The 27,885-nt window shown below is 42.3% G+C and overlaps 1 protein-coding gene across 3 annotated transcripts in view; it reads right to left on the bottom strand.

Annotated features, from left to right (window-relative positions):
• The window catches only part of RASGEF1A (RasGEF domain family member 1A), a 48,154-nt gene extending 20,561 nt beyond the window's left edge, over nt 1-27,593 (bottom strand). For 2 of the 3 annotated variants that reach the window (XM_084290592.1, XM_084290590.1), the window contains exons 1-2: nt 27,486-27,593; nt 3,906-4,085 (exon numbers count right to left, since the gene is read on the bottom strand). In XM_084290592.1, coding sequence (XP_084146718.1) covers nt 3,906-4,085; nt 27,486-27,503 — 198 coding nt within the window. In that variant the 5' untranslated portion in view covers nt 27,504-27,593. Of the gene's footprint in view, nt 1-3,905; nt 4,086-4,868; nt 4,999-27,485 lie in introns of those variants that run through there. The other variant, XM_084290591.1, reaches the window with a different exon arrangement.
• Nucleotides 27,594-27,885: the final 292 nt, after the last annotated feature.

Raw genomic sequence — 27,885 nt, 5'->3', positions numbered from 1 at the left:
CATAAGTGGCAAGGAACCAAAATGCAAGCCACGCTGCCCTGTCAGTGACCTTCGCTCTGATAAGCTGGAACACATTCTTTTAAGGAAAGATATAATTTTGCTTCTCGCACTAATTCTAGTGTAGGTCTCATTGGTGGAAGTCTGTGTGATGTGGGACAATGTTTGTCCAGAGTGACTTCAAGAAAGCCCCACTCAGAGTATCATTTTCCTGATGTTACACTGCAAGAGAAGAGTGACCCAGATGACCTGTACTTGTGTTTGGTCTCTTCAGTACTGTTTTGTATGAGGTTCAAAAAACTGCTGAAGTGGCAAGATACAGGAAGATATGTGGCCGTAGAAGCGTGTGCTTTCCATTTTAGGCTTGCTGGTGTCTCTCTGTAATCAGCAGTATCTGTACCGGACCTGTGCGATGCTTTTCCAGACAACATTGAACTGCTAAACTGTAGAAACAAATTATTCTTCTTCTGGAACCCATCTGCTGTATTTATGCCGCTTCTTAAGTCACTTAACCGAGGCTGGTTTACAATATATGGGTGTCTGGTCTTACTTCTTAGGTTTCTTTTTTGATACTGCTGGTAGAGATTTAAGACTTTTTGCTTATGCTGGCATAGACAAGGGAGTAACTGCAAGTAAACAATCCTGTGCCTGACAGCAGTGCTGAGCCCTATCTCCCTGCCTCTGCTAATAACCACTTCCTATCCAATGGAGAGGATCGAGGTTGAACCAAGCTGTACACATCAGTTTAGCGGTAGGTCTCGGTGGTTAGGAACCACTTTTCTGGATAGGAAATATTTCACGCTAATGTCAGATGCCTTCTCCAGATGGAGCATTTCTGTGATTTATTACACCTGTACACCTACACCCGTATAGGCTCGATGCTGTAACAGACTAAAGACCCCCACTCTCTCATATGCAGTCCCCCACATATGAAGAAGATGGTTTGGAGAAGGAAACTTAGCTTTGAAGCTAGCTGGTTTGACAAAAAATGATTAAAAATGCTTCCATAATCTTTGAGATTGAAAGTTAAGCTCCTCTTATCCTACAGAAGTGACAGGTATTTGGGAGAAGAGGTAAAAAAAAATCTATATATATTCCTGTACTTGGAACAACTTAGATGACACAAAAGGGTCTTGTGCTTTCCAAGAGAAAAAGAAGCCAGATTCCTCTAGTGCCTAAAGTTGTTGCTAAGAGATGAGCTGAATTATATTAAAAAAAAAAAAAAAAAAAAAAAAAAAAGAGGCAAGCACACAAGACTAAAGAAGGAATTGTTACTCTCTGACCCAAGAATGTACTGATGTTGTCTTGAGGAGGAGAAAAAAAAAATACTTTCTTCATGCACTCACTGCTCATTCTGGAACTTCTTGTTTGTGAAACATTTTCTTGAAACACTTTCTTGCTTGGGCACAAGGGTTGCAGACTGGTACATTCCATTCCTAACCTCCCGAACTCCTCCGTCTCACGAGTATACGTTTTCCTGTGTGCTGAACAAGTCCCTGTACACAAACAAACCTCAAAAGAGCATACACAAATGTAGGCCCTTATCTTTCCTGTCCTCCCTTGTCTGTCTCTTGTTCTGCCAACATGGCAAATACATTTTTGTTTTGCCTCTGTAACCGGCACAGAAAGATAATGTGTTTGCTTTCTCCTCCACCCCCTTTTTTCCAGCTGGAAGGTTACTGCAATCTTTAGCTTAATGTCGACAGAGACAGGAATGCTTTCTAAGCATAATGCTTAGATGTACTAATCGAAAAATTTGGATGTGTACAGCAACTTGTAGATGTGTCGCTCTGAAGCTACAGGTAATCTCTGCTAACGTAACCAATAGCTTCTCTTGGTGAGAATTAATGGGTGATGCCTTGTCCCCTTTCTCTGCCTGTGTGGCCAGAGACAGGCAACTCGGAGGTGAGGTGCTTATACCTTTCTCTTGAACAAACAGTGTTGGCCCCTCTTCTGACAGGACATCGGCATTAAGTGGCTATCGCGCTAACCTTTTGTGGCAACTTCCCTAAAAATAGAAGTGGGCATGAAGTTAAGCATAAACATGAAACTGAACTGAAATGCAAAACTTGCATCGCCTCAAATACAGCTCCCTCTTCATGTCACTCAGAGCTTATTTATCTATTCGTCTTAAAATGAATCCTTTTAGCTGAATTGGGTGATCTGATCTAACTAAAAGAATGTGTCCTGCTGTAGAGGAGATGGATTTGTCTTAATACTGTTTTCTGTCTCCTTTTCCCAGGAGCTCTCTTGATTGCTTCTGCTGTATCTCTCCCAGCTGTCAGCTCGCTGTCTATTTAAACTGCAGCCTCACAGGGTGGGGTCTGTGCCTGCATGGTTTGCGATGCTCCCTTGCACAGGGTATGGGATAGCACCATGGAAACCAGCAGCATTCCAAAATAAGTCACAGACCCCTTAAGTAATGCTCGCTTTATGGAACCATTTTCAGAGTGACTGTGTTATAAATAGATCCTATATTGCAACAAGGGCTGTGCATTAGCAGCTACTTAAACTTAACGATATTCCAGAAATCCAAGCAGCAAATAGCTATGTTCTAGTATTAAACAAAATCCAAGGAGCAGAGTCCTTGGAAAGCTTAGCTATTGCAGCCTGGAACTATTTCACTGTTATGCCATGTTTCAAGGTTCTCTTCAAGCCCAACTTTCTTCTTCATCTGCTCTACATTACGTGTTTGTGTGGGGTGCAACTGGAGTTTAATGCCTACCTACGGTGATTCCCCTGTGTCTTATAAAGGACTTGGTACTTAGCATCCACTGAAGGTAGTGCATATTGAAATAAGAGGTTTAGAATAGAATTGGAAAATTAAAACATCCTCATTTTGCTTTTTCATTTTAATCTTTCAGTGATCATTGCTGGAAATTCTGCTGCTTCTACCCGCTAAACCCATATGGAGAGTGCCTTTTTTGTGCGTGGTAACTGTAAAGATGTGTGGTGTGTATGTGTGAGCTTGAGGGGATTTTATTGTGAGCCATGTGAAACCAGAGTAAAAAGTTCTAAATGGATCTGACTGAAAGACATAGTGCAAGGTATAGATTCTAGCATGGCCCACTAAGACAGTGGAAGTTCAACATACCAGTCAGTACTGAATGCAATTTCCTGTTGCCCTATCAGTCTTAAAAAGAGTGGGATTGCTTCTGCCATATCTGCTGTTTTTTCACACTGAGATAGAATATAACCTATATAACCTCTTGAATCTTTGGCAACCAATTTAAATAACATCCTTCATTAATGGGTACAAAGGGGCAATTTAAGTGATAAAGCGATCTCTTAATAATATCCTAAGTTCAGAATCTTACTGCATGCCCTACAGTTATCAGTAACATTTACTTCAGGGGACTGCAGTGAGGACATTTAATCAGTTGCAAAATCGTTTTCAGGCTCAGAAACATTATTACAGCACTCACCCATTAAATGTATTGAGAAAGACTGCATTATAATTACAATCTATTTTTTTTTCTGATGGTCTAACTAGGAGATGCATAGAAAATTAAGTGGTAAAAAAATACTGGAGCTGATTTGAGCTGCAAGAGCTGGTCTATTTCTCTACATAGGAGCTGGTTAAAAGTTAATCTTGGCTGTGTTAGGGGTAAAGCAGCTTAGAAGGATTGAAAATGATGGCTAATGCTGCTTTTAATTGGTTCTTAAGGCACCCATTTGGGTTAAACATGGCTTTACCATTCTAGCAGGCATCCTTATTAACAAAGGAGAGTATCCCCCATTGAGCAACGTATTTATGGAGTAAATATTGCAAAGGAAATCAATGCATCTTTAGCCTACATCTTAATCTCAAATCAGGGGGAGGTAGAATTTCTTGAGGATGCACCAAGCTGGATCCTAATGCAAAGATACCGTGAAAAGAAAAAAAAACCTCTTCAGTGCGTACTTACGTCTGGATAATAGTCCATGGTGGGCACCAGGCGCTCTATCAAGGCCTCCAGAGATCCAGAAACAATGTTCCCATCCTGATAAACAGGGTCCACGCACCTCTCTCCCATGTCTGGCTGCACTTGCCCACTACAACTGGAACCAAGCATACTGGAAAATATTGGCGTCTGGGGCATAGTTTCCTGCAGAAGTGGGGAGAGGAAAAAAAAAAAAAAAGGGTTAAGCTTTCCCTGAGTGTGTCTTATGCACGGGTATCACAGAGGCATACATTGCACACAATTACATATCTGACTGCTTGCAGCCTGGGCACTTGAGCTAAGTTCTGCCTCCAGCCGCACGTCCCGGAGTTGGCTGCTGGCTTTGAAATGCACGTGAAACTCTGTCACTGAGGCCGTAGCCGCGGAAGCGGCACCAGCTCTGTTCCCTGCACTTGATTCCTCCTTTCTCTCCAGTTTTCCCCTGGCTCCTAATGCTGAACACTGCACGGGGATGAAATGTAACATGCGTTCTGAATTCTGCCTTGCTGAACAACCAACAGCAACTCTGGCCTGATGCCCCTCTTTTCACTTTTCCGAAGCCGGATCTGTGGGTGCAGTACCGATGAGCGTGTGGTGACCAGTCCTTTGCCACTCCTGGCGCTGGATGCGAGCCAGGGTCCCTGCCGAAGGGCACCTCCTGCTCGGCCGTGTCCCTGGGACCGGGGGGCTCACACCACTGGAGCCCAACTGCCTGTTTTTGGCCCCCCGGGGTGTGAGGGCGTGCTGCGGCACCCCCTGCCCCGCGCAGCGCTGCGAGCAGTCTCTGGGCGATCTCCACTCAGGAACCAAACCGGCTGCCCCTAACGCCGCAACCGCACAGCCTCGGGCTTTCCCCTTCCCTCCCTCCCCTTGGCCCTGCCCCGGAGTTGCGAGGCTGTGGGGAAAGCGCCCCCCGCCCCGGGTCCCGCCGCGGGTCCCGCCGCTCACCCTCATCTTCCCGAGCCGCTCCGAGCCCAGCCGCGCCGCCGGCCCCGAACCCGCCGCCCGTGACGTCAGCGCCCAGCGCGGCGCCCGTTGGCTGGGCGCGAGCGGGGCCCGTTCAAACGGAGCCGGGACAACGGCGCGGGGGCGGCCGGGGCCGCGCGCGCGCGTGTGCGCGCCTCCTGCCGCGCGCCCGCCCGAGGCGGCTCGGGGCGCGCTTCCCCGCGGCCCGGCTTCCCCGTTCCCATGGCGACCGCCGCGGCAGGGGGCGGGGCCCCGTGGCGCGCTCCCGCGGGGCGCGCGTGGAGACCCCAGAGCCGAGGGCGTGAGGCGGCGCCGCGTGTGCGGGCTGCGGGGCTCCGGTAACGCGCCCCGAACCTGCCGCTGGGCGCGCCGCCAGGTCTGGAAACGAGCACACGGGCACACAGACACACAGACACGGACACAAAGACGCACACACCCGGGGCTCACCACGCGCTGGTCACATACATATGCGTATTTCATGTTTATATATATATATACATGTAGATACGTGTGCTTGTACACATGCACGTGTATATATATATATATATATACATATATGTATTGGCATATGTGTCACAGAAAGCAAGTGCAGGGAGGTAGGTGTACTGCTCCTTTTCTAGCACGCACGATGCTCTTTTTTGGGGCACTGTATCGTGTAGTCTTGGGAGGTTGTTGCAAAGGTAACATTTACAAGACAGAGAAGCTGAGGACCTAAATTCAGCTCATGTAGCGTGCAACAGATGAATCACTTTATCATTTCATTTCCATTTCTTTTTCTGTAAAGCCTGGATGACGACCTTTAGCTATCTATATTCTGAATGTTGAAATCTGTAGGTACGGAAACTCCCTAAGGTTTAATTCTTTTTTAAATTATTTTGTTTGCTTGCTTGCTTGTTTTGCTGGAGTTATGTAAGTTCTGTTCCTGAACAAATTGCTTGCATTTTGGAGATGTTTTCATTAGGCACTGCCTCATGTTACTGGTGGGCGGGCCCTAGAGCACGGCAACCAGCGCAGTCTGTGCTTGTTCTGCGGCTCGCTACAAAAACAACTTGAGGCAACGCCGCGCTGGTTCAGCCGGGCTGGCCGGGGAATCTCTTGCTGCAGCGTGAGTCAGCAGAGCAATGCCTGCCTGTCTCAGTCTCCTCGGCTGCTTCAGCCTGTCTAAAACCAGCTAACATCAGCATACACAGTATAACACCTTCTGCTGCCTAATGATCAATGAACTGGACTGGCATTTGCACCACTTGGGTTCAGTTCCTGCCAGTGCCGCACATTTGCTGTCCAAATTGCCTGATCCCACTGAGCCTCTGTGTTCATCTGTGAGATGTTGATAAGGATGTGTTTTCACACTGTTGCATTACTTTGTCCATTTTTATATTTGGATAGTACGTCCTTGTTTTACTGTTTGAATTTCCTTATATAGTCACATCTTCTCTTGGGGGACTGTTAGTCGATGACTTGGGAAAAGTAAGGAATATTAGCAAAAAAGGTGGGGTGAAAGTGAAGGAGAAACTGACTTGAGAGCGAAGATTGTAAAACAACAGTTAGTTTCCTTCAGTGGTCGTATAAACCAGCGTTTTGGAAACTACTGACTCAAATGTGCCTTTGTGTATGTTTAAAACGTAACTGTACTGAAGAGAAGCAAGCAATTACAAATATCATTAATGCTGATCTGAGACTATAACTTCAAGTGTAAAGGGACTCTCCCAGAAATGCTGTCTTTGTAGCTTTCGTTGTCAAGCTAGGCTTGTTGGTCACCTTGCACAGGGATCTAGTTGTTATTGTCTGGTTTCACATAACCCAGTATGCCGACCTGATTTAAAGGCCCAGCATCTGCAGTGAAGGAAATAAAGAGGCACAAAAACAGAGAAGACATGGAAAGGGAACTTAACTGAGCATGGCATTCTTCACAGTGCTGATTAAATAACAAAATGGGACAAAGCCTTCATCTTCTGAAGCAAGCCTGAGTTAGTGTGTAGCCTTGTTTCTTACTCTGAGGGTGAACTGTTACTTGGGGATCTACGTGGTGATGAGAGTGGCCAGCGTATAGAGAGGAGCATGTTTTGTCCCTCTCCAGCAGTGCATTACCCCTGCAGAGCTGTATGATTTCAGAAACCATTTTGATATGCCTGTTACAAGCATAGTTATAGCAGTATATTCTTGGTTCTTACATTTTGGAAGGCTTTTGTGAATAAAGCCTAATATCATCATTTAGAGAATGGAAAAAAAAAAAAAAAGGTGAATTAAAAATGCACATTATTATACATATTTTTAAATGATCAGTGGTCTTGGTTATAGACCAATCAATTTTAACTGGATCTGAAATACGGAATTTGTCCAGGAAATGTCATCAAATTCTACAAGCAGTAATGATAGTGGCCTAGTATGGAGTGTAAGAACTTACAATTTCAGAAGCAGAGTGGAGGTGCAGCTTCAAAGCCTCAGGCAAATGTCTTCGGGGAATAATAGGTTTTTAGACTTATTTGTTGGGCTGCACAGATGTTGCAGGATTCCTTGTTGCACAGAAATTTTAAGACTTGAAACCTATTCTCAGGCAGCTTTTAGATGAATTCAAACTTTGCTGAATTTCAGAGATTCATGCTGCAGAATAATTTGATGGCACGTTAATAACTTGGCAGCAGATGGGAGTGGGAGACAAGTGCTTCAAATTGTGGTTCTGAACTCAGCAAGGCTTTTAAAGCTTGGGACTTGAAGTGGGATTGAATGCTGTAGCTATCAGTCTGTGGTTACTATCAACCACGCTTCTCTCTCTCTGACCTGGGACATGATGAATATTTCCACACAATGGTTTTGTCAGAGCCAATGAATTTTGTAGTTTGGAAATGGCATTTTCCATTTTAAAAATGTGTTGAAGAGGTCTTGACCAGCTCTACACCTGAGATACCCAGCAATTTTCAGAGCAAACCAAGCTGAAAATATAAGAACAACTTAAGATGTGTTTCATTGTTGTATGTTTTCAATGCTACCTGAAATGGAAAGCTAGTTGTGAAAATTCACCCACCTATCTGGGGGACAAACTATGTTTTTATTGCCATGAGGTCAGCCCTGTGACACACCATTGAGAATAACCGTTGAGCACTGTGAAACTAATCTTTTGCTGATGCTCAGGACTGGATCTTGCCGTTGGACTGAAAGAAATGCTCTTCCCCAGGATTCAGAGAGGGCATGGTGCTTATTTCCAGCTATTTGTGCTGGTGCCAACATAGCAGACTCTTAACATAACATGACACACGTTGACTGTGATACTGGGGTGTGGCTGCTCAGTACTGACTGAGATGCTAATGCCTGTTTTGGCACAGTTGCCTAAAGAAGTTCACTAATAGTAAGTTTGGTTCCCAATTTTCATATGTGTTAGAATTCTCTTCTTTTTAGGAATTAACTTGCCTGCTAATTGAGATTTAGGGTATATTTAGGGAAACATCGCTGTAATGTGTCATGGGTGTCCTTATGTTCTTGGTGGTGCGGATGAATCAAGTTTGTTTAAAAAACAAACACGCATGCATACAAAACAGATTAAAAAGGGGTGATAAACTTCCTTGAATCACTGATGTAGCAACAGGAACATCTTACAAGTCTGATGATCTCAGGTCATTTAAACGCGTAGAGAGCTAGTCAGAGAGTGAGTGACAGAAAAAGATCTCGGAAAAAGATAGTTGGCTTAGCCTGGTCTGCTTAAAGGCGCTGCAACATGTCATGCATAAATGCCAATTTAGGCAATCAGGGTGTAGCTGAACAGCTGCTTCTACTACAGTTGTAGATTTGTTCCCTTCTTATTCTTGTATGTTTGTGGAGATGTTGGAATCTGCTCGGTTTTGCTCGTGTCTTGTTTTTAAAGAAAAGACATAAAAACATATAAAGGCTGTTTTTAATGTTTGTGAGTGCTTCAGTGTGATTTTGACTATAATGTGAAAGAACAGAAGCATGTCAATGTAATATGCACTATTATTTTTTTAGGGTCTTTTTAAGCTGAATTTTTAAAAGCAGCCGATGTTCTATTTTAAACGGGGTCAAGCTTGGGTTCAAAATGAAGGAGTTCTGGTCTAATCCTAGCTATTTTGTCCTTCACTTGCATATTCATGCTTGCTGCGACACCAACTATTCCAAGAATGTGCCACCGTGCAGAAAGTGAAAATCAATTATGCCAAGAAAGGAGCATGTACATACATCAGCAATTTGGTGCCCAGGGGAAGAAAAAATCTGCATGTGTGCTGATGTCAATCTTCCTGATATGGTATTTTTGTAAATGCACGTGGGTTGCTATTTTTTTAAACCATCTCAACAAAAAAGAAATTTATTTTTAGTGCTATAGGCTTTGGGGTATCACAATTAGCAGATCAAAACTGCCAATCTGAGAAGTCAACCCTCTGTTTGCTTTAGCAGAACCTATAACAACAATGTTGTTAGCATTCCCACAGGTATTTTTTTTTTTTTTTTTTTTTTTTCTGTTTTCAGTCTCTTTGGTTTTACAAATTTAATTTTACAGCTGATGGTGAGAATGCTGACTGGATGAGCTCACTTGCAGTAATTTGTTTGTATACTGGTACTGTTGCAAGCAAATTTCTGTTGGACACGTAATGTATCTCTTACCTGAATTACCGCTAGTAATTTAGTTCCTGTGCACATCTATTGCTTGGATTCTTTTTGCTGATACCAGTAACAAGTTCAGCAACAATTATTAGGGAAGTTTTAGAGTGGCCTAAACTCTACTCAGTGTACAGGCAGTTAACAGCTGTTGGTTTAATTCCGATGATTTTATTTGGGATTGAACCAAACTAGGAACCTCGAGGTATGCATATTAATATCTTAAGTAAAAGGTAAGGAGAAACACTGAGAAAATAATTCTGGATTGATTTTAGAAACTTGTCACCAAAATACTAAGCATTCAAAAATGAATTTATTTTTAAGAAAACATTTTGATGAACAACGGGAGCTGGCAAACAGATGGTTGAGTCCTCAAGCCTGCTTAGAAATGTGTGTGTAGATGTATTGGCTACAGTGTGTTTCAGTATAGTTTGAGGCACATGGGAAGGACTTGCCCTGTTTTATCACAAGCATAGTGAATAAACAAATGTATACTGAGTTGATGCTGAGTAGTATAGAATATACAATTTTGTCTCATCTACAAGTGAATTTAGCCTTTCTATTTATCATGGGATGCAGCCCCAGACTATCCCAAAATAAACTTCAAACATGGAACACTAAGACATGATGACCCTATGTGGTCAGTTTTTGCACGGGATAAAACTGAGGACTGAACTGCTGATGAACACCCCCTTACTATATATGCATAAATGTTGAGAGTAAAACAAAAACAAACTATCTATTTTTCTTCCGTGAGTGAAATTAACTGAACAATTACTTAGTGGTCTGTTTTGCTAAAGGAGCTTGGCATGAATTGGTCAAAGAATTAACATGACTGAGCTGCTGTGCCCAACCCTTTATGACAATATCTGCATAAGAGAATAAATGCATGTGAACTACAAATAAAAGAGATTTATTCTCTCCCTGGAACTTGCATTTTCCCTGTGCTCTGTATTGACCAGGTCACAAATCAAATAACTGACGACAAATAAACAATGTGTGCCTTGAACTTTTTGGCTTTACCATTCGGGACTGTCAGTCATCCAAAAGTTAGCTATTACGCAGGCTACCTAGTTACGGTAGTCTCCATATTCATACGTTGTCTTTTTTTGGTGAGGTGGAACACTTAGTTATTTTACTGTCAGTAGGATAATATTTTATCAAATTTGTTTCCCTTTCCTTTGCCTTTTTCAAACTAATTGCACCAACACTAAGGATCTTTTGGGGAACTTTGTTTTTATTTTATTAGAATGTTATCATTTATATTCTTCCCTCCTCCTTCCCCCCTCACCAGAATAAGGAGGACTGGTGGAACCCTGTATGTTCTCTGATGTGCCCGAGACGGAACCTTACTGCTGCTCTTTGCCTCACTCCAGTGGTGAGAAACAGATGTCACTTCAGCTAGCGACTTCAGAGGGGGTTCCCCAGGCATGAACATGTGGGAAACTTAAAGCTGATGTCGTTTCCCCAGAGGAAGCTTGTTCTTTCTTGTGCTCACTGGTGTTCCTCATCAGACAACATTCTTAGTGTGTGAAGGCTGTACATGCCATGAGTAGAGCCTGTTTTACTCCTAGCTCTCTCCTAGTTCAGTTTTGGGGATTTTTTTAAACTTATCTGGACATGTGCTTTTTTAAATACTGTCATTTGGGTGGGGATGACAAATCTCCCTGAAACAAACAGTCATATCGGAGTCAGGAACTTGAGCTTGCATCTGTAATCTCTGTACAGTTCACAGCACACTCTCGTGATTGATGCAGCTTTCCTGACCACCTTTTTTTCTCCAGAGCTAGACAAACCAGAAATGGGTCCAGATCGTGGATGTGTCTGGGGAGACAAGCTATATAGAGAGAGAGGCTGGGCTTGTGAAACGGGTAGCCATCTTTAAGAGATGGCTGAAATGCAAATAAATTTCATGAAGAATCATGAAGTGGTGTTTGGAAGAGTGGCCTCCACTAGTTTGGGAAAATGTAGTTATTGTCTCTGTTATTTAGTTTTCTTTCAGTAACCTTTCAAAACAAATTGACATCACTATACATGCAAAATATGAAATGTTATGTAAAACTCATGCTCATACAATCATGTATATTGCATGATAATAATAATAATAAAGGTAACCAAAAGTAAGTTTTAAATTACTTTGGATAGTAAGAATAGAAGTGTTTTTTTTTTTTTTTTTTTTTTTTTTTTTCCTTCCCTTGTGCTGGTTTGCCTTCTGAACTGGTATGTGGTTGCTTACTGTCTGAGTGAGACTTGAGCTGGTGGCATAAAAGTAAAAGCTTTGTATGCTCTTCTGTGCTATTGCAGATTTCCTGGACAGCCTTAATTTTCATAGTTGTAAGGGAATTTTGATCAGACAGTACTCTTACATTTCTGTAAGGTCTACGTGCAGGAAAGTGATGTCCAGATGCCTTGCGTTCAAATGTAACTATTTAAAAATAATTACTTAACTGTGTTGCACTAGTGATTGATAACACTGATAATCAGATTATTTTTTCCTTGTGTAGGAGAATAATTCCATATAAGCATTTTCTAGTTTGCTCTGTTTTCACTAGCTTCTCCCACAGGATATGTGCACGGCGAAGATGAGCTAGAAATTCCAAACTGACAAGCCACTCCGCTGGGAGTTAGTTGTGCTATAGATCTAACTGAAAGATTATCAGGCAGCCTAATCCTGAAGTGAAAAATGCAACTTGGTTCACATGAAGTATTGCAAATGCATTAATTTACTTGAATAGTGATCTTTTCAAATTCATTAATGAAGTCTAGCCTATATCTTAATCAGCGAGATGCAGAAATACGTTATGTGTTCAACCTAAGTTTTTTATAAACGCTCTACTTAACTGGAGACACTATATTCCCTTGTTTTATGGTTTTCCAAGGATGGTTATGAGCATAATATAGAACATTGTAGGCAAATTACTCCTATGATTACACAGCAATCTGTTTCACATCGCTGAGATACGTAGGCTGTACGATTCCTTGTTGTATTCTACTTTGCGCAAGACAAGCCCAGAAAAGGAGATAAATGGCATTGTGCTTACTTCCATGCTGCTTATTGGATCTGCTATGTTTCGTTGGCATAAAAATTGGGTGATGCAGGAGGAATTGCTGCATGCTCTTGTTAGAGGGGTAGGTGTTTGACGTCATCTACCATCTACGCCTGGTGACATAAAGGAGGGTTTGTTCAAGTAGAACAGTTTGGTTCTGGGAAATTGAATTGAAATTTTAAGGCAAAAGAGGAAAAAGCTCTCTGTACACTAATGGTTTGTATTGGTGGTTATTTTCCAAAGTAAATGAAAATCTACAATTGCCCTGGCATTACATGATATTTGTGGAAAATATTTCATACTAGCTGGTACATTAACTAACTTCTATAAGATGTGCTACAAATTTGTTTGTTGAAATATGTTCTTTATTGTTTTGTAATCCCCAGTGAGTCTGTTGACTGATACAATTTTTATTGTTGCTAAAGCTTGTTCACTGCTAATAAAACCTAGTGAATGTGGGATTGTTTTATACAATGACTTCATTTTTATGGTTTGAAAACCACTAGCAAACTTAAACTGAAGTCAGTGAAGGAAAGCAACACAGGATGTCAGCAAGGGCATCTGTAAATAACGGTACAGATAACTTTATATGCAAAACAAAGAAAAATAATCTCTGGCCTGTTGTCAGATACTCTTATCAAAGATGTGTGGTCCTTATTGCTGACCATGCCCAAGTGGTAACCATTGCCTTACCAAAAAGGCTTCCTTCCAATTACTCAAAAAGAACATGAGTATGTGGGGTAATGAGTGGAAAACCAGGTTTCTTAGAATGCAAAACCAAAGAAGTACCTATATTTATCTTCTCATTCTACAGCCTGCACTCTCATGATCATCTTCTGAGGTTCGATCTTTTTTCACAAAGTCCACAAAGCAGAATTGCAATAATAGAAGGCAATGCTGGAATACCTACTGGGCATCTATCTGGTACATAAGGTAGACATCTAAGCAAGAACAGCTTGTCTATCTAGAAGCTTTTCTACCTGGAAGTAGTTTATTCCTTACTTAAAATACTAGATTTTTAGCAAATCGCTAAGTTTGCTGAAATTAATGGAAAGAGACTGCTTAGCACCCTTTGAGGATCTGTCTCACTGTATTGCGGTACTGGCTAAGAAGCCTCCCAGGATACACCTTCTGACCAGGAAACAACTTCTAGCCTGCAGTGGCAAATGATAATAGGTCTGACATGGTTATTGCTTCTGAAAAGCCACATAAAGAAGTTAGAGGAGGTTTCACTGGAAAGATAAGCTTCCAGTACTACTCTGAAAACATCAGAAGGGCATTTGAAAGCAATTTATAACCTGTCACAAAACTCTGTTTTGACACGTTTTGTTAATTGAACTTCTGAGGATGTGCAGTTCCAAACAGCTCTGTCTAAGGCAGCAGTGCTGCTTACCTGTTTCACATATTCACCTATTTCACATATTCACAAGTAAGATAAACTTTCATCTTTATTCTACTCAGCATAGCTGTTTTCACTAAAACCTAATACATTATTCATAGCTGCTTCTAATTTTGGCCTAACTTTGAACTGGAGATAATTGGAATGTCTCCAATTGTCTCATACGTTCACACATCAAAGAGTGTGAAGTCGGCAAACAGCATCATTCTTGCAGTGTATGTATGCATGTGTTTTAAAGCATGAGGAGGTGCTTTTTTTTGCTAGTGATGTTGGGACATTCCCCATTCTTTCAAAAATAAATGATTTTTTAAATAATCACAATGATCTCATTGGAGTGGTGAACTAGGTTATCATGTCCAATGCTGCATATCTGGGTCTTGGTCCAAAACTCCTTGTAGGCAACAGAACTAATTTAAGCAGGTTTTAAGTAAATCCCCGAGTCAAGGTAGGTCATCAGAGTTACCTAATCACCCCTTTTCCTTTGGTGCTGTAAGACTGTTAGCAGGAATCATCAACACCTCCACGTATCTGTTATTTGTTTTAGTTCTGCATGCACCTGTTTCCTCCTTGCCTCTCTAAGCTCAGCCCAAATTCAGGTGGACTGGTGAGTAGTGCAGTGAGAATCAGAAGATATTTGCTTTTCAAGCTGTGGGATTTGCTAAGTGATCTGCTTGGGAGGAAGCAGAGTGTGAAGTCCTGCTTTGCCCGATTAGCCTTTGATGTGCAGAAAGTTTATGGCTTGAAATAGCACTTGCTGCCCAAGAAACTCAGAAAGTAATCAGACGCATGGGTTCTCCTGCAGGAGTGGGAGATAACCGAGCATCTGAAACTCTGGGGAGAGCAGGGCTTAGACCTGGGCTAAGGATGGCTGCTTGAACTGCTTCGTGTTGTGCTTGGCGTGATTTTGATCACATCAAATGAAGGAAACTTGTAAAGGCTCAAGTACATCACATGCCTAATTCCTGTTTGAAGTTTTCTAAATATTTTATGAGTACAGTTGTTAAAATCTGACTGATTTATATGCTTCATACAACCCCACAAACGTTACAGCGCGCCATTGTCCTGCAAGGTAGTGGCAGTTACGAGCAGCCTCTCACTAGCATCTGCCTCCTAACATTTGCAATGTATGAAATGTTGAGAACTGGTTTGGGTGGATTATCATATTAAGCACTCAAGTGCTCTACTGTATAATTTGTAATAACCCATATCATTATTTTCTACAGTCATAGGTCTCCATTTTCATCACTGAGGTAAATGGCCTCATCTTTCTTCATTACATTTTTTCCTTCTAAAACATTTCTCTTAGTGATGACATGCTCGACCCTTAAAATCAGATTCTGTATGTATTTTGTTTTAAATGTGGACACAAACCGTCTCATTAATGTGCCTAGAAAAATAAAATAAAATAAAATAAAAAAGATTTTGCTCATATTTTGTTACTCCCTAGATAATATTGTCTGTCAGTGTGACTTAATATCCTACACACCTAGGAGTTCCACCAAACTGAGATCATAGCACTCCAGACATCACAGCACTGAACCCCAGGTCAACACACACAGGCAGTGCTTAGATTTATCTTGAACTTCCCATTCAGTTTCCCACCAAGATCTCTGCTCAGTTTAGAAAGTAATCAACAAAGTGATTGCAGACTGCAAGAGGTTGATATATCCTCCTTGGCAGCTGATAAAAGCTAGCAAAATGCTGTTTAAACTGAATTCACACATCTATAGACACCAGTAGTATTAGCAGATATAACTGAAAATTTAATCCCTTGCTTTATAAATATGCCCCTGCTCTTCTCTGCGCGTTTCATTTTTTTCTTATTGTTGATAAACAAATAATTGAAAATATGTGTGTTTGGTTTTTTGTCCTTTCCCAAGAATGGTTTGTACCATACCTTTTGGGCAGTGAAGTACTTGCTTAAAAATCACCTACTTGTTTTTAGAAAGTAGTTATTAATTAGCTAGTTTTACTTATTCCTATGTAGTACTTTGGTTTCTCATTTTGAATAAAATGAGATCTTTTGCAATTGGTTTTTGGAGCACTGAAGTGGTTAAAATGGAAAGGGAGGGATGTTTAATCATGCTCAACTGTTCTCAAGTATGCTTTTGAAAATGGTAGCTCTAGTTTTTCTGTGACACTGTTTTAATTCATGTAAATTATGTGTCATTGTGGGTTTTATCAGACTTTGAGCTCAATCCTACATGTATATACACAAGCATCTGTGTGGCCACAGAGCTCCAGTAGTTAACAGTTCAGCTTTTCTTTGAGAGCCATGTCTGAGAAGACTCTAACTTTGTGCATTGTTGTGTGCTAGCTGGGGAGCCGATGAGGTAAATCCATGCTGGTTTTATAAATGCAAATAAAATTGTATCCTCAGTTGGGTTTGCAAACTCTGGTCTGAGATGTGGTTTGGAATGTCACAGGAGGTTAAAATAATGTAGAGTTTGTCTCTGGGGAGGACAATAACCACTCCCAGAAGTTCCCGTTATGGATTGGTCCAAACACTGAAATAGCTGAAGACTTTGGGCTTCAACAGATTTGGTCACAAGTGAGTGAGTTTAAAGCATTTTCTGTAGCTATATTGCTTTTGAAAGATTTGAATACTAAGTTAAACACTAATAACATTATACCTTGTAAAAGCATCAACTGGGTCTTTAAAATTGAATACTTTACACTTTGCGTCACAAAGGAAGTACTGGAAGTACTTGCACTGCTGGTATAGTCATTATAATGACATTTCATATTATTTTTAATTTAGGCTCTTTTATGCCTTAAATACCTTAAAATCCATTGAGGCAATTACGTCCAAATTGTTTGAATACATGACTTAAGATTCTGTCCTTCTAAAGTAAATGTCAGTGCTTAAACACACTCTGTTGCAGCTCACTTACAAGCAAGTAAATATCATGGACATGTGCAACAGGTGTGAATTTGTTTCAAGTGTTTTTTGTAATTTTTTAATATAAAATTGTAACCTTCAACAGAAACAGCTATCTGGCAGTACAATCCTCAAAACTGCGCTAGCTACTAATCTGTTCACATTCCTGATTGCTTTGAGGAGCATTCCTGTATATTTATGGCAAATGTCCCAGCACCATCTTTCATATCCTTTTTAGTGATAATGTGTGTTCAGCTTTCAGCTGCAGAGGACTAAAAGAGCATTTCAAGCCCACACAAAGTCTGATGAGAGCTCACGGCTGTGCACAAGTCAGAACAGCAAGCTGCATGTTCCCTCTTGCAGCAGTGAAGATGATCAGGATTTTATTTATATATGCATATATTTAAACATTACTCAAATAGCTTATATCAACTAGGCAAAATCTGAAAATCAGCATTTTTCTCTTTTTAAGTTCAGTGCTAGCAGAATAACTGATTTGATAAAAACGATGAGAAATTAGGAGGCTGAGGATGGATTGAAGATGCAGAGAAGTTTTCAGTGAACAGCAAGCAAAAAGTCAGCCTGGGCAAGGCGTCACTTACCTTGTAAGTTTTTAACCTCCCCCCAGAGACCCGTCCTGCAAATCCCTTCAAGCCCCATGTCCAGCTACCAGCGCTTTTGCTACCCATCTTTTCCTTCCCCTCCTCCAGCCATCGCGCCCCCCCCCCCCTCCTTTCCCCCAGCTCCTCATTAAAAGGAAAGCTTCCAGGAGCTCTTGAGCAGCAGGCTCATGCTTTCAATCAAAAGAGATTGCTGAATAGCCCTCCACTCGAAGAGAGCTCAGTGGATCCAGAGTCAGGGCCCCTTCATTAATGAGAAAGGAATCTGTCCACCTTCTGAAACCTCTCAGCACTCCCCGAGGCTGCCTCAACCACACAACTTGCATTTCTCATAAATTTCCCCCCATGGCCACAGTTCCGTTTCGCTCTTTCCCTCCTTCATCTCTTGAAAATCAAACGCTCAAAGGTAATTTCCCTGCTCTTCTTGCACAAGCAGATCCCAAGGTTTCTGATCTTTATTTCCTCATCAGGAGGTGCCACTTCAGATTAATTCTCTCCTGTCCCTGGCCCCCAGACCCTTGGTTACAGTGAAAGCTCTTAGGGTAAATTAGTTGGCTTAGAATTACAGACAAGGAAAATGAACACTTGCGTCAGGCTTGCCAGGCGTGTGCACAGCACAGGTCCAAGTGCTCGTTTTGGCTTTCAGTCTCAGTGGTTTCCGCCCAGTCTTTTCACTCAAACCTCTTGTTTCAGTCCACACCCAAGGAGTTTTGTTTTGAGTTTTTAGGGGTTAAAATAAACCCTGAAAAATCTAATGCAAAGCTCCAAACAGAAGAGCTGCTGCTCTTCTGGTCCAAGCTACTTTGCCACCTAAAAATCATCCTTAGCTCCTGAAACTTTGCTCTAGTTTGGTAAAAAACTTCATTAGCCTAACATGCTTCATACTTGAATGAATACCTGCTTAGTTTGGGGGAATTTATTAGCTGATTTTTTTCCCCCCACTAATTCTTGATCATAAATATTAATCTGACCTCAGCACCCCACCACATCAGCAATTATATATATTGTCACGCCATGTGTTGTCAGAAAAGGAAAGGCAGTCTTTGTCAGGATTTCAAAACATAAACGTATGTTTTTACTATGACTATGTCTAAACTATGTCTGTGATGTTAAAGAAACTGTCAATGAGACTGTCAATGTTACTGTCAATGAGAGGACAAATCAGTGAGGAAAGGTATTATGTGTAACATCTGTTGGCTGGGTCCCAAGATGCAGGGAGCAAGTACCCAGCTGCTATTCAGTGGATGATCTCATAAATAATACCTTAGCCTAGGGACCAGAGTTTTGTTAGCGTTGCTGCTATGGTCACATGTGAACATAAATGACTTTGCCTGCAACAAGTAAGGGGGAAGATGCTTTGTGTGTGGGAATGTGAATTGATGAGGAACGCATGCTCTATAGACTGGATGTAGCTGACTATCAGCTAGGTTTTGATAGTGCCTTGACATCAGACAATTTAGTTCTTGTAATATGTAAGCAGCTATGGTGAATGGCTATATTCAGGCTTCTGTCGGTCTTTAGATCCATCCCACTACAAGTTAACTTTTTCTGGTGTTATAGTGAATACTTTCCATTTGTTTCCCTGGTGGAGGGAGGAGGAAAAAGTCATACATAAGAAAGAGGAAAATAATATTTTGATTGTTGAGCTGTGTATGTTATTCTATGTTAATAGTATGTATGCCTTGAGGACAGAATAACTGAAAGTGAATGAGTGAAAAATACCTAGAATTCTTGAATTAACAACAGATAACTTGCTAAAACAAGCTGCGTGGAGTGAAAATTTCCCTGGTAGAAAAGAACATCTAGAGGGTGTGCATCTGAGCTTCTGCGCCCGTGGTGTTAATTCCTGTGGGTGCTGACTGCTTGCTGATTTAAATAGCTCTTGTGAGTGCTCACAACCAGGGTATGAGGTGCTTGCAGGACCTTTCTCTGCCTGTTAGTTTTGTAAAAGAATGCCCTTTCACTCCCTGCCATCCTTTCTTACCGAAGGAGTGAGCTGTGGCCTGCCGCCGCTGCCTGCCTCCCTGGGGACTGCGTGCCCTTCGGCTGCCCGGCTTCGCCCTCTGCCTGTGTGCTGCCCCTTGCAAAACACGATGCATAAAACTACTCTCTTTGCACTGCCAGCACAGAGAAACAGACTTGCTGTTCCCCTCTACTCCAGGCAAAGTGCTGAAACAGCGAGTGCCCAGCCCTGGCTGGCATCGTGGTGGCAGTCGGCAGCCCTGGCTTGGTGTGCGGGCAGAGCCAGCAGGGACAGCGCACGGGGTGGAAGGAGAGCATGGGTGGCCCTGGCCTTTGACCTGCTGCTTCTTGCTTCCCAAACCCCGGCTTTATCCCAGCATTCATCACCCATTTTGCAGTCTGTCCTGGCTTTGTGCCTCTGGAAGTGCAGAGGTTTTTCAGGCCCTGACAGTGCAGCATTGTGCTTGTCTCAGGGTTTTTCCAGTTATCTCGCCATGATGAACAAACCTCCTAGGCACAGCCGAAGCTCCTTATGGTAATTAAAATGGCACTGGTGTGTCTCAGGGGTCCCAGACCCACAGCAGTTCACAGAAGTGTGAACTTGTTCTCACACAAAACTTGTTCTCCTATTTCAGTTTTCTAAGGGAAAAGGGTTCAGGCTCTTTTAAATTCTGCCTGGTAGAAACTAAACTGAACGCTGTTGTTATCTCCCTTCTCTATTCTCACTCTTTCAGAATTGATTAAAACTCTTTTACTGCCATGTGGGCTGCTCTGGATTTTCAGGTTATCCTTTGAATTACATATGGTTGTGTTGGATCAGTTACCTGCTTGCTTTTTTATTACTCCTAAATTTGAGAAAAGGCTAATGGGGATCTTTGGGGTTGGGGAAAGGCCTGTGTTTACTCACACGAACAGCTCTGCAAGGTGTGGTACTGCCGCACAGGAAGGTCCTTGCTTTACACCAATCCAAAACTTGGGCTCTGCCAGCCTTCGCCTTCTGTTCTGCTGCTGCAGAGATCAACTAGTCAGGGGTCAGGGCATTCGCCAGTGACCGTGGTGCCGAACAGAGCTGCTCAGTGAGCGCACAGTGAGAGCTGGGCTTGCTGCTGCAGGGGCACAGGGCCACGAGCAAGGCCGGGCCTGGAGGCCGCAGGACTCTCACGTCCCAGGGTGCGCCTGCTTGTGGCCTCTGCTGCCTTCCCCTCCGCCGGCCTCAGCTCCCTGACAACGGACGTGGTTGTCAGGTTGTTGCTGTGTGCTGAGGAAGTACCAAGTGGCTAGGGCAAGCTCCAATACCCAGAAAGTCTCTGAGATGTTATCTTTGTGCAGTGGTAGCTGAAGCTCTCAGTCCTGCCCTCGGCCCACTGACAAGTCGCCCTTCCCTTCAGTGCAAGCTGCCTGTTAAGAAAGGAGCTGTGAGCGGCTTTCACAGGGCGGCTCTAAGTCACGGTGCTGGAAGGTGCTGAGCAGATGCAATGCCTGTCAATTTGCCATGATTAATTACCAAAGAGATCTGCCTCGTGCAGATTCTTCCCTTTCATACGCTCAAGGACTGCCCAACTTCTTTGTTTGCTTTTTACTGTCTGATCCGCAATTAAAATGTGAGGATTCTGCTTTTGTACAGATCTGTCTAAATTAAGAGATGATTATTTATTGGTTTAGGCTACACAAATCAAATTTGATGTTCTCATTCAAAGCAGAGACTCTTTTCTCCTGGGTGTCATTAGTCTACAGAAAAAGCTGTCACACTCTAATATAATTCCTGAACCATTATTTACGCTATTGTTTTGCAGGAGGCAAAGTTTTATTTGCTTCTAGTCTGTTCTTTAAACTTCAGCTATTTATTTACTGTGCATCCTTACTCTTCTGTGAAGACCTTTAGAGATGCAATGTCTGGAGCTGCTCCTTCCCTGTCCCAACTGCCCTCTCCCTATGAACAGCACAGACTTGCTCTTCTCATTGCAAATGAACATCAAAGCGAGCCGTATGTGTTATTCCACACTATCTCTGCAGGCATTGTCAGCACATGAGATAAATAATGCTACCCGAGATGCATTATGGCTGTTTTTCCAGATTATTCTCAAAAAATCCAGTTTGGCTAAAACAATTGTATGTGTTACCGAGAGACTTGTTTTACAAGGTTAAAGCTTCAGTTGCTCTGCACTATAAGGCCGTCTGCGTCTTGCATAACAAATGAGCGGCGTTCATTCCCGTTATTGCTTAGTAGCAGGAACAGCAATGGGATGCCCGCTGTTGATGGTGAACATGTAGTCTCTGAAAGCAAATTAAATTTTGGCCAGACTATTCCTAGCATGTGTTTTCCTAACTTCTTGCCCTTTAGTGGCTAAATCGTATTGGGTTTGGGTTTTGTGAATTGTTTTTATTACATTTTAAGGCCTGTTTCTCGTTTTAAAAAGAATTAAAACTTGTATCAGAAAATCAGATTTATTTTCAGCGTTTCAAATCTGGTATTTTTCACTGTCAGTTTCCTAACCCATTTCCTTCCTCAAGAGACTTAAATATATGAACTTCTAAATACGGAGATGTGCTTTTTCTTTCCTTCTCCTGTTTCTTTTCTTTTCAAGGGATATTTTAGTGCCCATGAGGCTGGAACTTTGGAGATTTCAAGCCTCTTTCATCCTCCAAAGTGTCAGCATTTTCAAAGAAGTGGGTTCCTGTACACTTCTTTTCATGTGCTCTGCTGTACTCTTTAAACTTGACTTGCAAGCTCTCTGCAGGTGAGAAGGGAGCGCGGGCAGGGGACATGCTTACACCTTGGACTGTGTGTGGCAGAAATGGTCACCGGGGAGCGGAGGGCATCCCACACAAGTGAGCTGCTCGTAGTCCAGAAGAATGACATTGCTTTTTGCATCTCCACCCTCTTTTTTCTGGCTTCCTTCTGAAGTATGCTAGTAGCAAATTTCTGCAGCGGACTGCCAGCTGAGTTGTAGGGTGCCTTAGCTTTCTGTTATTGTAGCGGAAAGCCCCGTTAGAAACTGTCAGACAGAACCAACTATGTCAAGTCCATTTCTGGTTTAGTCTGTGATCTACAAACCCGAACTGCAAGAGCTATCAGTCTGCCTTCAGCTAACATTTCTCATTCCTGGGATGCAGACCCCCAGCTGGCAGGAGCAGCTCTGTCAAGGCTGTGTGCATGGTTCCAGCCTGAACCTGCCCATGCAGACCAGCAGAGGGGTGGGCAAGGAGCAGGGATAGATCCTGCTCTTGTAACCAGACCCAGCAGTGGTGATGAGGAGGTCAGAGACTGATAGGGAAGGAATGGAATTAAGAATGGGACACAAGACAGCATGTCCAGATTAGCATGGAGAAGAGGATGAGGCAGGGAGAGGGGAACATGCTGTGAAGGGAACGGCAGGAGAGATGGATGAGCTGGGGAAGGGTTGTGTGTAAGGAGCGGGTGTGGAAAAGAGGATGATGAAGTAGGTCATTTAAACCTTGTCAGAACTTCTTCTCTCCACCCACACATTGGCCTGGTTCTTTCTCAGAGGAGAGAAAGGTGCTTCCCATGTCAATATAAATGATGAGTTTCAAGGCAGTGTCCTCTTAGATTGTGGGTCTATTTTGTGCAAAAAGAAATGACTGTTTAAAATGTACAACAAAAAAATTTTAAAATTATGTATTGTATCAAGGGATGGTCACTTTTCTTTTGGTCTACACTCAGAAAATTTTTAATGTGTAACTTTTAAGGGCTGTGGCTGCTGTACTACTTTTGTTTAAAAACAAGGGCAAAAGTGTAAGTGGAACACGTTTAGTATAATTAGAGAATGTTGTCTGACAACTCTGGAGAGGATCTTCTGAACATATTTCTTTGGGACGTAACCTGTACCCTTTCGAGGAAAACTCTAATTCTGGCTGAAACCACCCTGCAAAGTTTTCAGCCCTTAAAGTGGAAAAAATTGACCACCTATCTGTCACCAGGCAATTCTTAGAAGTTTGGTTCTTTCATATTCTTAGGGTGCAAACCATAGTTTGAGGATGTGAAGGCTTTCACAGAATCTTAATTGATGTCTGCACAGTAATAATAGGCAAAATTCTGAAAAGCAGTTGTTTGAGCGTCTTGTAGATTTAATATTAATTTAATATTAATATAAAAAAATCTAGGATTTTATTAAGAAAAGTTATGCTCCTTCTTTCTGAGTGAAAAAAGTACGACCAGGTTAAGAACAGGGCAAAACAATTTCCTAGACTTAATTTTGAAGAAAGTTTAACAGCTTTGAAAAGGATCAAAATAGCAACCTGAAACATATACTGCCACAGGTACATTAAGGTTGCAAAGTTTTATGTAGAGGAAAATTACAGGTTTCTTTTTTTCTCTTGTTTTTTTTTTTTTTTTTTTTTTTTTTTTTTCCCCACTCCCATGGAAATAAAATAAATGCAGGATCTAGCTGTAACACCCTGTTATGTTAATCATAACAGTGCACGGCTTGGTCTGCTTCATGTTGCTGCATCCTTCAGAGCATGCAGAAGCTGATCTGGACAGTGGTGGTCCGCAGCAGGCTGCCTGTCAGCTAGTCTTGGGCTCTGTTGCAGGGCACGATGGGTGTACTGCAATTTCCCTCCTGCAGATAGGAATGTTTATTTTACTTACAGGGTGCTAACTATTTAGCTGTGGTATTTGGTACAGCAGTATGAAGATGATGAGAAGGGGAACACTTGGACAGAGGAAAAAAGAAACCATCGTGGCGCTGTCAGAGGAGTGGGCGCTATATGTGGGAGGTAAAGGCATGGGGAAAAGGAATGACATTTACTGAACTTATTGCTCAGGCTCCTTGTAGTTCAGATGTGCCTGCCGATGGTATTTATAAGGGTAACCCCCATGTGAAAGAGAAGAAAAAATGATCTCATGCTTAAAAAGGAAAAATAAAAAAAACTCTCTCTGGTGTCCATGCTGTCCAAAACATGAAGCATATTTAGCAATTCAAAGTAGTCCTTTGTGCCTTCTGAACTGTCAAATCTGCCACATACAAAGGCTACATCAATGAAAGGGCATGTGTTACATTGGAAATATTTAATGGCAGTAAGTAAAGCCTGTTGAAAACATGAGAACAGACATAAGGGTGCTTAGCTGTGTGCTGCTGTGCTTGACTGGGTGCCGCACAGCTCAGCTGCACAATTCTCCAAGCTGAAACATCACCAGCTATGCTGCATGCAGTATAATAGCTACAACTGAATATCCTGCAGAAGACAGATGATACACTATAAAGCTCCACAGAGAGAACACCTACTGCTTTTTATTTGCTTTTTAAAAGTTTGGTGGTCAAAATGATCTATGCAGCACTTTGTTATTAATATTTACTCCAGTGAATGAAGCAAAAATATTTAGTGTGTTCTTCTGATGTTATTGAGCTCCCAAAAGCTAACTACTGTGAATGAGATGATAACATAATATTTAGTTGTCTAGTTGGGGATTAATGGATTAGGATGCATAGTTAGTAAAAATCAGCACGTGTCACACCAATGTCAGTCCCATGAGCTGTAACCATCTTGAACATCTCTGTTGTTCTAGTAGTTTTCAATTCTGTTTCCCACTCCACAGAATTTCCCTAGAGATGCGATGGGTCAGCAGCAGGCCAAAGATGGGCTTCAGACCTAATCTAATCAATATTGTGACAAATGTAATGAAAGCAGCTGTGTCACCTTGGAATCCCAGTGCATTTTATCAGCTCTGCTCTTAATGGGATGTGACAGCGAGGTTGATCTGTGCCTCCTTAGGACAGGAGAGAAGTTGTGCAAGGGCTTGTGCGAGGATGGCTTTGTCACAAAAGGGTAATCCGTCTCCATTTGGATCGCAGCTAAAGGTTGAAACTAAAGGTCCTTACCTACGCCTCAAACATCAAATAGTTATTTTAGTTACCTTCATTTTCATGTGAACAGTTTGTTTCATTTAGCTCCTCTAACTTGTCGTGTGTATTAGGAGAGCTGGTAAGGTTGTGAAATTGGCTTCATGACTTAGAAAGCAGTAGTCATTGGCCTCATATGTATTCCAGGCAGAGCACTTTAACTTTGGTCCTCTGTAATGGCTCTTTATTTTATTGTGAATTGCCTCTTTTTGCTATCACATGCAATTAGATTACTTGTTCCACTAGTTGCTCATAAATTTAGCTGCCTGGTTTCTTCCCTTTGCTACTTTGGTCACCTTCAGTGATGCATTCTGTTGTGCAATCTCAAAAGCTTGTGTTTTTCTAGTTTTGAGATGATGTCTTTGCTAAAGATTCACTCTCTGCGCTCAGGGTTTTATATATCGTCATCAAATTTGACCATTTCTACCTTCAATTCTAATCAGCCTAGTATCTCTACCCTGTTGGGTCTGCTGAGCCCCTTCATATTTCGACTCCTGTTGTCTGTTGTCTTTATGTTTTTTCTGTTCTTACGTGTTGTCCACGTATTGTGATGCTCCTGTACCAGGTTATTCTCAAGGTGTTTGGTTGCTCTGCCCCTTTAGCCTTAACTTTCCACTGCAGGATGAATGGCAATTAGTGTCAAAATGGTCTTGTGTAGAAATCTTGTGAGCTTGTAGTTTGGATATCTACAGGCCTGCAGATCGATTACTATCATAGCTATTACTGTTGGTCAAGAAGCTCTCATATCTTGTTCCTTTTACCCTGGGGAGATGACCTTTAAAGTATCTTGTGAAAATTTACCATTCTTCTCTACACATTATATTTTAACATGAAAAATAATTTTGCTTGTCCTTTAACTTGAGATTCAGAAACAGCTTACTCTTATTTTCAATTACTGAAGTTTTCTGTATGAGGATTTCCATAAATTACCTTGACGTGTAAATAGTGGAGCAAAGCTGCCTTATACTTTTTACTAATCCTGCAATTATGTTGCTGTAGAGCCTTTTTACTTTCCTTAATATGAAACTAAACCCTCTTCTCACCTACTCCTTTACACAACCAGTGCAATAAGAATTACGGACATGACAGCTAAATCCAACTCTTAAATCCCAGGCATAGTAGCTATTAGTATTGCTGCTCACTGTTTCTGTCTAATAAGCTATAAGCAGTACAATATCTTATTAGTTAATTTGAAAATCGTTTCTCAAGGGATTGCATGGCTTATGTGCATCAGGTCCCTACCAATCCACTTAAAGCTTAAATTCACCAGACTGAGAAACTCTGCGCGGGACCTTGCTGGCTGCAGCAGAACCATCCCTCCCCTGTAAAGCACTAGGATAGCATTTTCAATCTAGCAGAAGTTGTTCTGGACAACTTCTGTCCCATGAACAACATCTTCTGGGGATGGCAATTCTCACACCTGAAAATAAGAGCTCTCACTTTCCAATTGTTTTCATTTTGTTGTACCAAAACCTGCTATGTCTTGGTCTGAAGGAAAATATTTATTTGGTTGTACAAGCTGACAGAAGGATTACTTCATTGCTTGCTGTTGCCCTTCATTTGTTTAATTAATTAATTAACCAGAGGAAAAAAATGGGGCTGAGAATGAAATCTTTGTCCCAGCATACCGAACTCTTACTTGAATATCTGAATCCTGCTGGTTGATGCTCCGGGTCTGGGATGGACAGACCCCCAAAGGCAAATTGAAGCACCCCTGGGAGCTGAACACCCCTTGAGGTACCGCATGTCTTTAAACCTGCCTGTGCAATGCTGACCCGCCACACTCAGTGAACGTCTGTTCACACCACTCCTTCTGTCTTTTCTGGTATCCCACACTGGCAGCAAGAGGAAGAAATACTTATGTACCACAGTAGCACAAAATATCAACCGCTGTTTTTTTTTCTCCACAGCAATATTGCACAAAGCCAACACCACAGAATCCTTACAGATTCCCTTCGCCAAGGGTCCCTTCCGACCCGAATGATTCAATGATTATATACAATCTAAGCATAATGTAACACACAGAACCACCAATAAATATACAAACTGCATCACATTTAAAATGTACTTTCCCTTTACCATCATATTAAACACCCATGTGTGGCTAGCCACCCAAGAGCTCGCTGCCATCCCCGCAGGAGGAGGATCTGCTCTCACCCTCATTTGCCCAGAGACGTTTGTGTCCCCTGAAAGGGGAGCAGGAGGTATGGTGCCGTGCTGAACTTACCGGGGTCGGCAGGAGCATCTCTGCTCACAGCTGGGTCTCTATGGGTGCCCAAGGCCCTCCCTGCCGTGCCGCCACTCCGCGTCCCCTCCGCGCTCGGGCGGAGTGTGCTGGTGGCTCTGGCGGGTGCTGTGGTTTCCATGCCAGTTATACCCCAGGAAAACTGAAAGTGCTGCTGAGGGTTGCGCACGAGAGGAAACTCTGACAGCCCCAGCCTTCCACTACGTAGGTGTCATGTGCTGCAGCTGCTGGTGGCTGGGCTGGGAACTTCCACGCCGGCCTCAGCCTCCCTTGAACTCCAGCCAAGCCACTGCTGCTCTACTATCTGCCCTGCACATAGGTCCGTAGGAGTTCATGTGCCGGGTAGGGCAGAGTTTCGATGTGGTCAAGGAGAGGAATAAGG

Source organism: Netta rufina, assembly GCF_964035555.1.
Source record: "Netta rufina genome assembly, chromosome: 7".
NCBI classification, from domain to species: domain Eukaryota; kingdom Metazoa; phylum Chordata; class Aves; order Anseriformes; family Anatidae; genus Netta; species Netta rufina.
This window is presented reverse-complemented; position numbering and strand designations above follow the sequence as displayed.